Below are 13,840 nucleotides of genomic sequence, written 5' to 3' on the forward strand. Positions count from 1 at the left end.
GACTGGGGCATGTAGTGATAGAACAAGGGGTAATGGCTTTAAACTGAAAGAGGGTAGATTAGATCAGACGTAAGGAAGAAATTCTTCACTATGAAGGTAGTGAGGCACTGGAACAGATTGCCCAGAGAGGTTGTGGGTGCCCCATCCCTGAAAGTGTTCAAGGCCAGGTTGGATGGGGCTTTGAGCAAGCTGGTCTAGTGGAAGGTGTCCCTGCCCATGGCAGGGGAGTTGGAACTAGATGATCTTTAAGGTCCCTTCCAATCCAAACTGTTCTATGATTCTATGATTCTACAATTCTATGATTGTATGACTGGTCAAAACAATCATATTCCATCAAGCCCTAAAAACCTGAAGACACAGGAAAATAGAAATAGAAAATGTGCATAAAAAAATCATCAGTTCTTACTGAGAACATGAAAACAGCTTAAGGAAGTCAAAAGGGATAAAATAAAATATAACCACCTACCATGAACATTATTAATTTTCTGGAACAGAGATGGAATCTGACTTACAGCAGTAGCACCAAGTAAGGTAGGTACTATTATAATAGCTAGTAAAGAAGTTAACTATCTTTCTAAGTAAGGATAGTCAAACTGTTGCCAAGGGAGATCAGAAGATCTCCAACAGCAGGAGATTTTAAAACAGGTCTCAGGTTGAGGTAGATATGACCATTTCTTAGAGTTGAGTTGCACCAGCTTTTTGAGTCCCCTTCCAATCTTATTTTCTGCAAGCCTTTAAATAAAGAAGATATTCCAGATTTTCTTTTTGGAAAGGCAACATTTTACTGCTGAGCTCTCAGTTACAAGTTTTTTTCCTTTTCATTTGAATCTGACAGTGCTGGCTTTTAGCACTTGTGGCTTTCATTAACACCATGATTTGTTGCATAATTTCTAATACATTACGGAATTTCATTTCATTTTTGCAAGACAACTGTCATATGTGGAAATAGTGGTAAAGGAAACAATTTCACTTCCTAGTCTTCATCACATGACTTGTAATGAGGTTACTGAGGTTTATTCCCCTCTCACAGTGTCTGGATCATTATCTGCAGGCCTCCAGCATCACAGTCCATTTCCTATGCCTGACTTCCTCTTTTAATTGATTCCAAAAGAGGAAGATACATGAAATAAGAGTAGGAAACTTCTGATGGAGACTAAACAAGCAATATGAACTTTATTCAGTTGGGTCAAAAAGCCTTCTTTCAAAGGGGTAATTTTGTCATTAATTCTGAAGTAAATTGGTCTATGTGTTGTTGGCTACCAGCAAAGAGAAGCTGGGATTGGCCTTTTACTGTCTCCTAAGAGATGAAATCCACACAATTACAGAAAGATAGCAACAGACCTGCAGTTCACTTAGATAAACCTCAAAATAATCCCTGCCGTGTCACATTCTCCTGCTGATTTCTTAGCATATATCTGAGCACACTGGAACATTAATTTGGCAGTGTTAAACAGGGAAGTGCTACTGTTCTCATCATAGAGGACAAATGAACTAGAAGAGGTTGATATGCTGTCTCAAGAACAGACAGTGCCAGAGGGTTCACAAGAAGACATAGAATCCCTCTGGGTAGACCTTCATGTTTTTTAGGACTTTTATGTCCGAAGTACAGCATGGACGCAATTCTTTTTCATTTCACCAGTTTATGCCCTGAAACCTTAACCCACATATGAAGCCAGCACTATTCTTAGTCATAGCTAGCCCATATTCAGAATCACCTTTACAAGAAAACATACTTCTTAAAGGCATCAGAGAAAAAAGGTTGCCGCAAGACAAAAACGCTGGCATGGAAAAGACTGACTTAGCCCTGCTGCACAGTGAAGGACCTCATAACCAAGTTATGAGCTTGCTTTCTTCTTTGTGAGATACAAGTGAGATTGCAATATAAATAGGATTTTAGAGACAGTAAAACATACTGCTGCATATTGATATATGCTAAGTCATTGCTGATCTCTTACCTTTTCGCATCTCCCCCAGTAATGTTAATCAACAAATATTATAATGCCATTAATCTGCCTAAACAGGACTGGCTGGAGACGGACAATGCCTTTGCATATTTGCATGGAGTATAATTCATAAATTGTAGAAATCAAAAAGCATCTCTCCTGGCTGCATATGATTACTGTCATCACTGTAATAATAGTAATACCATCAGGTCATTAACAGTGAGTCTCTTCCTACCTTAATTGCCTTAGCTCTGCTGATCAACCCATCTTGCTGAGCACTCCCAATGAGCAGATCTACTTTCCGAAGTTGAGGGCGCTGCAGGGCTTTAGCTAAAGGTTCCCAAAGGTAAATTCCATCCATCACTGGACCCCAGTACTGGAATGGGCCACTTATAGCTAGGAGCTAGGTTAGCAAAAAAGCAATAATAGTGTGTTAAATTAGCTTACCCTGGTCATTTCCATTTTATTTATGCTTCAGACAACTGAGTTGCTAGCCTTCAAGTGAACAAGTGAACAGTTAATGTAAGTGCAAACTCACCATTGGCAGGAAACAATGCTTTTGCTGACAGTCTCAGTAGCTGAAATGAGCTGAATAGGCCAAAAGAATTGATGGTCTTATAGTCATAAAAATATTGTTTTAAATTAGGGATTGGCTCTATGCCGGTCCTGATCAGAAAATGTATTGCCAGTGGGTGTTTTAATCTGTGGGTAAAGGATCCATCTCTAGAATAATTTATACTGCAGCTTTCACAAGTCTCCCACTTAAGGACAGAGAACTGACATCTCTCCCCACTTCCTTTTCTGCAAAAATGCAGTTACCGAAGCTACAGACACTTGATTCTCCTCTAGAGTAACACCCAGGGGCAGATGAGAGGGGACTGAAAGAAGGCAAAAACTATATTTAGAATAATTTTGGAAGATGTTGTGAAAGTAGTGTAAAAGGAATTCAGTCTAAAGGAGAATCAAGCTGTGAGTATTCATAGGTCAGAGGTGGATGTCATGGACATCAGCATCACTCCACCAAAGCTAGTCCAGTTCCTCTTTCACAAGGATTCAGCCCAATTTATTTTTTAAGCTTCCTCACAGCTTCATGTCAATGGAAACTTTTCAATTCCTTGCCAATGGCATATCTTTTTCTATGATGTACCTTAGTCTGTGCATCATTGAGGACACGAGCAGGCAACTGGCGGAGGCAGTCTACAATTTCCTCACTGGTGGATGAAGGGCATCCCACATCTTCAGCCAGGACTGCTGCTTGGGTCTGCGCTCTCCTCTTAGTAATAATGGATGCTGGAGAAAAAGCTGAACCTCCCTGGAAAAGACAGACAGTATCATCAGTCAACACATGCTGTCAAAACACCTGGCCCCCTGGTGCAGGTAAAAAAGATGAGAAGCAAAATCTGCCCAGTTGCAGAATGTAAACCACTGGTATTGAAATCATAAGAAGAAAGTTCTAACGATCAAAGCAAAGGGGAGAAGGATAGGTTGACAGTTTCCAGCTCTGCCATGGTTATTTTGGAAGACCTCTGAAGACTGTCTACGTTACGTCTATAACCAAGTCGCAAATGGGATTAAACCAAGTCCCATTTTTCTGAAAACTTAGCTGGAAGGAGAAACATTCAGACAGGAGTGGATACAAAGAAGGTGCTGTAAGGCACATCAGCGAATGGAGAGCCCATCTTAAAAGAGGAGACTAAATAGAGTTTTACTTCCTTAACTGTGATAAACAAGGACTGAGAGCAGGCATGATCTTTATAAATGAATCCATGAAGAAGAGCTATTTATACCTTAGGACAATGCTGGTACAAGGCCAAATGGACATTAACTATTCATATTGAGTGTAAATAAATTTAGGCTAGAAACACTAAGATAGCTAACCTAAGGAGCAGTGAAGGTTTAGAAGAGTTATGAGCAGAGGTAGTAAGAACAAAAGGCTAAACCAAGCTGCAGAAGATCAACCAGAGCCAGAGCACATCAAAATCAGAGTACAGGCTACAGTCCAACTTCTATTCCAGACTCTTTGTTTCTTTCCTACAGCTGTGCCAGCATGGAAAAGGTCCTCACCAAGAAAAGATGGTACAACATTGTTGAGTAAACATGAAAACTACTTATTGAAAATGCAGATAAATTAGCATAAATCTGATAAGATCTGACCTAGAACAGAAAGGCTGGAATAGCTCTGACATGGTTCAAATGACTAATTTCCAAACATTTACATCAGTTTACTATAATAACTGCTAAGATTAGCTTCCGTCTTCTAAAAAAACCCAAACCCTAGATGCATGATATGAAAGACCCCGATCTATTCAACCAATTAACTTACTTCTTACTGAATTTGCTCAAAGCATAACTAGAAGTCTGAAAAAGCATAAAACCAGGAGCAAGTTAAAAAGAAACAGAAAACAAACAGCAGATCGTTAATTTGAAATTGTCTCAAACCTTTGAGCCCGAGGAACTCTGTGCAGCCCTGGCCAGCACCAAGGACATTTTTCATATTTCAAACAAGCAGACCCATTGATACTAATAGGATACCATTGCTCACAACTGGAGAAACTGGTTTCCAAATATAATTAGAAAGAGGTTATTGTTTGGATGTAGAGACAGTCTTTTTAGCTCACTGTATGTAAAATTTCCAGTGCTACTACCTTCCTGAAAGGTTTCTCTTCCTTTTTAAGGGATCTGAAAAACAAGCACTGTTATTAGCTTAATGACTGAGATGCAGATGGTTGTAGATAAGCAAAGGAAAAAGCTAAGACTGTCAACCCTGGGGCACTAGAAGAGACATGTCTGGTTTTAAGAAGACAGAAGAACTAAAGAAGAAGAAGAAATAAACACTACTTGGTCTTATTCCTCACTTCCGCCCTTGATTTAGATGAGAACTCGAGTGAGCAATGGGCTTTATCCTCACGTGGGATTTGCAGTGGCCTATTTTGTGTTTGTAAGGCACGACATTTGCCAGCTGCTGACTAGGTGCACTGACTCAGTTGGTCATGAGAGAGTAAGAAAAATATCCTTGATGAGAGTATCTCTGTGTGTGGGTGTGTCCCCAGGACGCAGAATGAGAATGTTGCTTTTTTGCCTGGCCTTCGGAAGAGCATGGTCACCAGAAGTAGGATGAGTGAGACTAGAAAAAGGATAACACAGCATGCCAGCTTCCCTCAGAAGAGTAGCTTCCTTGCTTTTCATTTGGAGCAAGGAATTATGTGCCTCCTTGGTATAGCAGAGAAATTAGATCTAGGATTTCACAATATTTATTCACTAATCTGGCAAACATATTCTTCAACATCAGATCTGAACGTGCTCAGCATGTTTTGTCAAATATCCAGTACCTCTAAATGGCATTCATATAAAACAAAGCAAAAAGCATAAAAAATTAAAGGGCTTCAGTTTCCCAGATTCTGAAAGTTTCACAAATTTTGAAAGTGACAGTTTCTGTGGAAATTCTGAAGTTGCCTTATTAAAAGGCTAAGTTTGGTAGGGAAAGAGAGTACTGAGATCAGATGACATACGGAATCCAAAAATTCACTGGGACCAAGCAAAACATCTTAGTGTGTGCTTGATTTTGAACACGTCTCCTCCCAGAGATTTTAAAAGCTGTGCAAAGTTCCCCTGTCTCTGAGATCTCTACAAACTGAAAGACTGCTCTTGGGTCAAGTACTGAGAGAAAAAACGATTGCAAAAGGTTCTGGATAGAAGTGTCCCACAAGTCCTCTCTGCAGAGGAAGAGCTAAAAGCCTGGACAGGCAAATCTTCATGTCACAGCACTGGATGTGTATGGGCTAGCATTAGATATGGTCCAAGCTCGACGAGTAAAAGAAAAACCCAAAACTTCTAAAATACATTTGCGAGGTGAGGAGAGTTCTTGTTTGGAGCCTTACTCTAGCTATGGATATTTTCTCTTCTTTGCATGAGTGGTTAGAACAGGTTTACGTGCTCTTCTTTATTCTGTTTTTTTCTTCTATTTTCCATGGTAATGGCCACTTCCTCAGTTTGCTTTTTTGGATAACATCCGCATTCAGGAAGCATGTCTTGCGTTTGGGGTTTGAAAGAGATGTGGTATCCACTACTGTTTATTCATGTTTAATTTTTATTGGGACTGGAAGCGGGTGACAGAGGAACTTGGGATTATTCAGGCAGTATGTGGAAGCAATACCGTTATGTTCCCTCCCCTGGTGCATCTGAAATACGTTCCAGGCTCTGGAAACAAGGCTCCTCTCACCACAGAAGTTAGGCCAGTAAAACTGTACCCGTTGTCTGTTTTTAAAATTCACATCACAATTCAGGCTCATTATTTCCTCATCCTTGCCAAAAAAACTCAGGAACAAATAAGTGAGAGCAGAAGCTGGAAACTGCCCAGAATTAAATTTCTTCCTTTTTGAGCCTGCAGTTTTCACATTAAAAAGAAATCTTCCCTAAATGCTGTAGCCACATTAGAGGCAGGCTCAGGACACAGAGGATAACATAGCTACACTCAGCATTTCCCTCTTTCCCTATAAAACTATAATTTATTTGTGTGATTAGTCCCAGCAACCAGTAATGAAGGAGTTGTGTGCTTTAAAAAATAGGACTGTTTAGGCAGAAGCAGAAATAGCGGAGGGACTGTTCATTTCCATTACATGACACCCATATTACCATCAACATGACAGAATCATGAATCAGGAAACCAAAAATCATGAGATCTGCTCAAAAATAACAAACACTGTGTTCTTTTTGTTAGTCCTCTGTTTTTTAATTCTCCAGGAATTCTCCTGTACCTATAAACACAAGAGCTAAAAAATTCACTTTTAAAACTAACAGCTGAGACCTTCAGATAATCCTGCAGAGTAGTTTTTTGAAAGCAAACCTCTAAACAATATGAGATATACAATACAATTGTGAACATTAGCCATCTTGCCATCACAGGGTATTTCCTATCTCAGCATCATTTAGAAGGGCTTGGCAGGGAACTGAAGCCACACGCAGTTCTTGTTTCAGCTGTCCTTACGGATTGACCCGCTTTCATCAGAGGAAGTTCCGATAACATTTTTGACAACAACCCGGATGAGAACATTCAGTACTGAGCTGCTGAGAAGAAGCGGTTGCACCTGTGCTGCACAATCCACAACAGCAATATTACACTGCCCTCCTAAATTCATAGGAATAGTGGGAACATCACAATGTTGGGCAATAGTACCTACTGTAACAAGTGACGGCATTGCAAATGGAAGGCAAAGCCTTCAGTATTATTTAGTTCAGGGACCAGCAGCTTTCCAAGCATTTCTTTATTTCTCTTTTCAAAATTAGAGGTTAAGCTAGACAGTAGAAATCCAGATACTAGGAAATGTTGCAGCCCACAATGGTGAGAGGATGATGAATGCAAATTGGTATTACATGAAGATGAATTCTTGCTTTGATATCAGGCTGTGATCCACTCAGTTGAGGCTCATACCTCTTGCAAACTTCTCTCTTGGGACATCATAGCTCACAGACCTGCACTGGTGCTATCCTGTCCATCCCAGTTCTCCCTCCACAAGCCCTTGCTACTATTCTGATGAGATAATAAAAAACAATATAAGGACTTGTATTGGGTTCACGTGGCAAGGTTTTGGTGGCGGGAGGGCTACAGAGGTGGCTTCTGTGAGAAGCTGCTAGCAGCTTCCCCTGTGTCCAATAAAGTCAATGCCAGCCGGCTCCAAGATGGACCCGCCGCTGGCCAAGGCCGAGCCCATCAGAGACGGTGGTAGCACCTCGGGGATAACAGATTTAAGAAGGGGGAAAAGTTACTGCACAACAGCCATTGCAGCTGGAGAGAGGAGTGAGAAGATGTGAGAGAAACAACTCTGCAGACACCAAGGTCAGGGAAGAAGGAGGGGGAGGAGGTGCTCCAGGCGCCGGAGCAGAGAGAGAGATTCCCCTGCAGCCCGTGGGGAAGACCATGGTGAGGCGGGCTGTCCCCCTGCAGCCCATGGAGGTCCATGGTGGAGCAGATATCCACCTGCAGCCCATGGAGGACCCCACGCCGGAGCAGGTGGATGCCTGAAGGAAGCTCTGACCCCGTGGGAAGCCCGCGCTGGAGCAGGCTCCTTGCAGGACTTGTGGACCCGTGGGGAGAGGAGCCCACGCTGGAGCAGGTTTGCTGGCAGGGCTTGTGACCCCACGGGGGACCCACGCTGGAGCAGTCTGTTCCTGAAGGACTGCACCCTGTGGAAGGGATCCACGCTGGAGCAGTTTGTGAAGAACTGCAGCCCGTGGGAAGGACTCACGTTGGAGAAGTTTGTGGAGGACTGTCTCCCATGGGAGGGACCCCACGCTGGAGCAGGGGAAGAGTGTGAGGAGTCCTCCCCCTGAGGAGGAAGAAGCAGCAGAAATAATGTGTGATGAACTGACTGCAACCCCCATTCCCCGTCCCCCTGTGCCGCTGCAGGGGGAAGAGGTAGAAAATTCAGGAGTAAAGTTAAGCCCGGGAAGAAGGGAGAGCTGGGGGAAGGTGTTTTAAGATTTGGTTTTATTTCTCATTATCCTGCTCTGATTTGACTAGTAATAAATTAATTTTTTTTTTCCCAAGTTGAGCCTGTTTTGCCATCACGGTAATTGCTGAGTGATCTCCCTGTCCTTATCTCAACCCACGAGCCTTTCGTTATATTTTCTCTCCCCTGTCCAGCTGAGGAAGGGAGTGATAGAGCGGCTTTGGTGGGCACCTGGCGTCCAGCCAGGGTCAACCCACCACAGGACTATTACTGTAAGCTGTAACTCTGTCTCCCAACATACTTGGAAGAGACAATTGCCGTATAAGCTGCAGTGCTGAATGTCTTTTAATTCCTCATTTACTCTGGAAACTCACTTCTGCAAAGTTTTTCAAAACTGATTCACAACAGTTCTAACGATTAGAAACTTCACTGCAACTAGTTTTTATCACCCGCATTCTGTAAACCCAAAACCTTCTTCCTCTCCTCACGTCATGACCTCTTGTTTTTCCAACCTGACTTGAAACTGAAAACCTTGCTTGAGCCACGTTTATCTTTTCCACACATGCACTCCCTTCAAATTAATGGAGTTTCTCTGATGGCTGCAAGGCTGCAAACTCCTTTCGAAGCAGGCTTTCTGTCTGCCCAGAAGCATGCTATAGACAATACAAACAGCAGTAACACCACCCAGAAAGTGAGATCAAAAAATATCTAATGAAAACAGTCAAACTAATGAAATGTCCTGATAATTCTACTTTCTCAAAAGAGCCAGCTGTACAGCAATATTTTATTTGTTAAAGATAGGCACTCTCCAGGCTCAGATGTATACAGTTCCCAGCCAAAAGCATCTGTCAGACCATCTGGTTTGACCTCCGGGATAGCCAAGGCTCTTCCATTTCCTGACTGCTGAGCTCAAGTACTTCCTATCACTTAAAACATGGCTTGTGTTTGACTAAAGCCTGATCTCGCACGAAGCATTTAAGCTGGGCTCAGATACACTGAGAAATGGATTCCGCAATCTTCTTTGCAGTTTGTGCCTGAAGATAATCACTCCACTGACAGAAAACTGCACCTTATTTCTGTTTGAGGATGTCTTCAGTTTCAGTTAATGCCAGATTAAAGAGACTGTTTATATCCTGTTTTTTCTCCCTGCAAACATAAGCAAGCGGCAACTAAGTGACCACTAACTCTTCTTTCCAATTATCTTAACAGATTATTCTCTAAAAGACTGGATTTAAAGTATTTTCAGAAGTTGTTTTCAGTGTGGAGCCTTTTTTTTTTTTTTTTTGCAGGGTTGTTTTTCAGCATCTTGCATTGCTTTTCCTTAGACATCTAATTCTGCATAGTGGCAAGTGCTTACAACACACCAAGGTTGCAGGGCTCTATATGAAGACATTAATGTCATTTTTCCAGGCTTTCAGACAAAGTCTGTCTTCAAGAACCTGGAGGAGTAGAAATCTTTGGGACCAATTCAGGGAGCCTCTGTCACAGCTAAGGAGCTAGGTGGCAGACACGTGGCAAACACTAGCACATGAAGTGTAACAGGGAATTGGCAGGTCAGTCCAGCAATGGAAAGGGAGACTGAAATATAAACATTTTTCCCTCCATAACCATCTACTAGAACTGTGATTTCCAGATAAAAATGGGGGAAAGGGGAGGGTCCTCTCTATTCTATCAAAAAGAACGTTTTGAAGAAGGAAGATTTCTTTTTTATACATGAGTCTTGGCAAATCCCTCTTTGCTGTAATCAGAGGCAGTCCTGCAAGTCCAATGTTCCCCTTTCAAGTGACTCACTGAGTGCCTGTGTCAGGTTAGCGACTTGAATAACAGGATATGAATACTTTTAAGATGACATATAAAGCCCCACTTAATTCATATCAAAACTTTCTTCCATTTAGATGTAAACAATACCTTATCAATTATCTTATCATTTAAAACAAGTTATTAGCCGAATGCACCGAAAGGGTAAACTGGCTCTCGTCACTGCACAGGAGTAAATAGCCACCAGAAACAGGCAGAAACGACATGGAAATGGAGAATTTTATTTACCTCCCTCCACTGCGAACTCATCTGTTCCTCTACAAGCATGATACAAACCATGGCTGAGATTTATTGTGTTGCCAGTGGAGCGTGTTCTATCAAGCAAGTCCAACCTCTTCTTTAGTGTGACCAATCTTGCCTGCTCAGTCTGAGACCTGCCCCATTCGTGAGTGTAACGTAGGATGTAACCTTGCTTCTTGTAAGGGCACAAAGACCGCCAGAGCCAGCCTAAGCAGATATTGGTGAGAAGGATCAGGAAAAAGCAGAGCTCTGCCCCTGCCTGTTCCCACATGTGGTGCAGACATCCCCCAACTCGTGTTCTTTTAGTAATTCCAGAGACATTGTACATCCATCCGGTGAATGCCATTAAGGAACATGCATGCCACATCCCTGCGATCTGAAGAAAGTACTAAGGTCCTAAACAATCAAAATATAACTGGCGGGGATGGGGCATTACGGTAAAACCAGCTCCCCAGAGCACTGGCTGTAACAGTGTCATGGCTCTGTGTTGTAGATTGATTTGCTTATCAAGCTCCCTAGTGCTTTCCTGTCCCTTCAAAGTGAGGGCTGCTAGCACAGCCCATCAAAGAGAAAGGATATTCTCCTGAAATTACCATAGCTCCAAATTTTGGCACAGCTTTGGGAATTTGATCAGTGACTCCTGGTTCCAATAACGCTTACACAACAGCTCCCATACTTGTTAACTTTTAGTTTTCATCATCAAACAGATTGGCATTACAATGAGCATCTATTCAGAGCTACTCCGGTGTGAAGTAGGAACTCTGCTTGGGTTTGCTGGGTTTTCTGGTGTTTTTTTGTTTTGTTTTGGGTTTTTGTTTTGATTTGTATTTAATTTTACTATACAAAATTAGGTATATGACCTTTTCAGACCACATCTCAATTATAAAAGCAAAGAGCAAACCTTAATAAATCCCTTTGACTTCTATATTCACATCTGCAGTACTATAGTCCTGAGTGACTTTAGTCAGGTTATTTAACAGGCTAGTATCTTGGTTTCTCCATCTCAGACACTGAGATGAGAGAGGTCCTGAGGCTCCTGCTTCTACACTTTGTACAACTGATGTGAAAATGTGCTTCATAGACAGGCTTTCACTCCATATTCTTTCATTGCTGATATTGAGCTTCAATTATTTGCAGACAGAGGTATTTTGGGGTACAGAGTAAAGAATAAAGCAAACCTTGCATTCCCATTCAGGCTCAATAAGAGTGGAAAACAAAGTTTTGTGCCTCTTCCCGTCTGTCTGAAAAAAGTAGCAAAACTACATAAAACAAAACAGTTGGGGACTGAACATTACTGGATAAATAAATTTGGAAGAAAAAAAAAACAGAGAAAGAGAAACCCTTTTTGTGTAAGTAATGTAAACCAGGTTATTTTGCTCATTTTTTATATCTGCTAAAACCGTCCCTGATGCAATACGTTGAAAACCTCCCTGTTTTTCTCAGCCCATAGATAAAAAGTGTCTTGAGTAGTGACTTGCAACAGGAACCTCATCTGTTGCAAACACTTTGAGCCTTCCTTATTTCTCAGAGAGGAAGTATGTGGCCTGTTTGGCAAATGCTGCTCTACATGACAGCGTGAACTTCACAACACACTCATTCGACCAGCTGCTCCTCGACTTGATCAGCTAAACCTTGCTGGCAGCATGAGAGCAGTATTATGACTCCGGCTTTTTTGAGAAATACTGCAACCTGGAATATCATGCCTAGCATTTAAAGGTAATCATTGCTCTGATATATTTTAGATTATCTGCATACGGGACCAAATGTTTCAATTTTATTTATATAAAAGGGAGGTCTATTTCATTAACAATGATAGTATTCAGACCATGGATTTCAAGTACCACCAAAGGTAGAAATACAAAAGCCTGCCTTGATCCTTTTCATAAGGAGTGGTACTAAAGATAGAATGGACAAGGAGTATTTCTGCTGAAAGCTCACAGTAAGATAGGTGTGTAGGACCTTATGCTGAAGCAAACTGCATTTCACTATAACCCAAAATATAAGCCCACAGATTAGTGGGCTTTTTATTCAAAGTGTTAGAAGTTTGCATAACATGGTATTTCTGTGTTGTTTCATAGTTGCATGTTTCTGTGAATTACCTTGATTACGGCATTACGTTGTTCTTTCTAAGCGCAAAGGTACAAGTGCCTCAAAGCTGAAATGCTCATTTTGATTAATGACAAATTAAGGGAAATTCACCAAAAAACATACAGCTTCTGAAATCTAAGCTGCTTTTTTTTCCCACGTGAAAAATAACAGGATGCCGGTGCTTTCATTTTCAAGCTAAATGGGATTCAGACATTACCTGTGAACCTTATTGAAAATTAAATTCTAAGACCTTGGCAGCATTGATGTGAATGTCAGGTAACAAAAATAACATAGGGTATAGCATCTCAGGAATGATGAATGTCCTAATTTTCCTAGTCTGCAGTATTCCTTGCAGAGGGGCTTTACTCAGGTGCTTATCTTGCCTTTTTATTTCTGTTATTATTTTCATTTCTTTATATTTACTAAATCTCAATCATTTTAAATACAACTTCGAAAATGTTCTTACAAAGCAACGGACTTTCCTATGCGCCGTGCTATTTAACTGCTCCAGAAGCATGTTTTCTCAGAGAACAGATTCTGCGAGAGGAAATTATTGCTACATGTGCTGCACGCAGGAACGGAAGGTGTAAATTGTACCACAGGTTTTTGGGACCCACGATGTAGGTCAGTGAGATTCCAGTCTTGACAGGCGAAGAGTTCATATCTGCCAAGAGCTCTGCCATTGATAAACAGGACACAAAGCGGGACTGGGGCTGTAGATGTTTCGTCACCTTCCTTTTGGCAGCAAAAATAAAGCAGTAAAGATCACTAAACCACACCAGTTGTGTGTCTGCAAACAGCTACGGCTGCAGCGACCGGCTTTCTTTAAACAGTACGTGCACAAGTGGAAAGGGGAGAGGAGGAAGGACCAAAGCTTGGAAGACTGCAATTGTGATCTTAATGGTTAAAATGAAATTTCCACACAAGCCTGAGGAGGTGGCCTGTGAGTGGGGAAAGCTGCAGGTAGAGTTTGGTTTGCAGCCCAGCAGCACAGCGGTTCCTCCGAGCTGAACAGCAGCTGCACTCCTCTATGCAGGGCTTTGGGTTGATAAAACAAAGGTGAGCTTAGACTCTATCACTTCTCCTTAATTCTTCCCAAATCACCCTCAGTGAATGATTTTCTTTGGATCTGGTATAATTATCTGCTTCTACGACAGAGGGATGCCACCTCTACTCGTATCCCAAACTCCATCACCAAGTTTAAGCGAGATGCAGTGCTTGGAGCAGATTCGCCATTTCAAAAGAATATAATCTATAAAACTGTTATTGTTCCGCTATTGACTCAAATGATAAAAATTGGCTTAG

At 41.7% G+C, this 13,840-nt stretch overlaps 1 protein-coding gene across 1 annotated transcript in view; it reads right to left on the reverse strand.

The window, feature by feature from the left end:
• TG (thyroglobulin) overlaps positions 1-13,840 on the reverse strand; it is a 160,291-nt gene that overhangs the window by 29,337 nt on the left and 117,114 nt on the right. The window contains 2 exon segments of the mRNA XM_050891007.1: positions 2,179-2,346; positions 3,091-3,255. Coding sequence (XP_050746964.1) covers positions 2,179-2,346; positions 3,091-3,255 — 333 coding nt within the window.

The sequence above is a fragment of the Gymnogyps californianus genome, chromosome 2 (assembly GCF_018139145.2).
Source record: "Gymnogyps californianus isolate 813 chromosome 2, ASM1813914v2, whole genome shotgun sequence".
Lineage (NCBI taxonomy): Eukaryota > Metazoa > Chordata > Aves > Accipitriformes > Cathartidae > Gymnogyps > Gymnogyps californianus.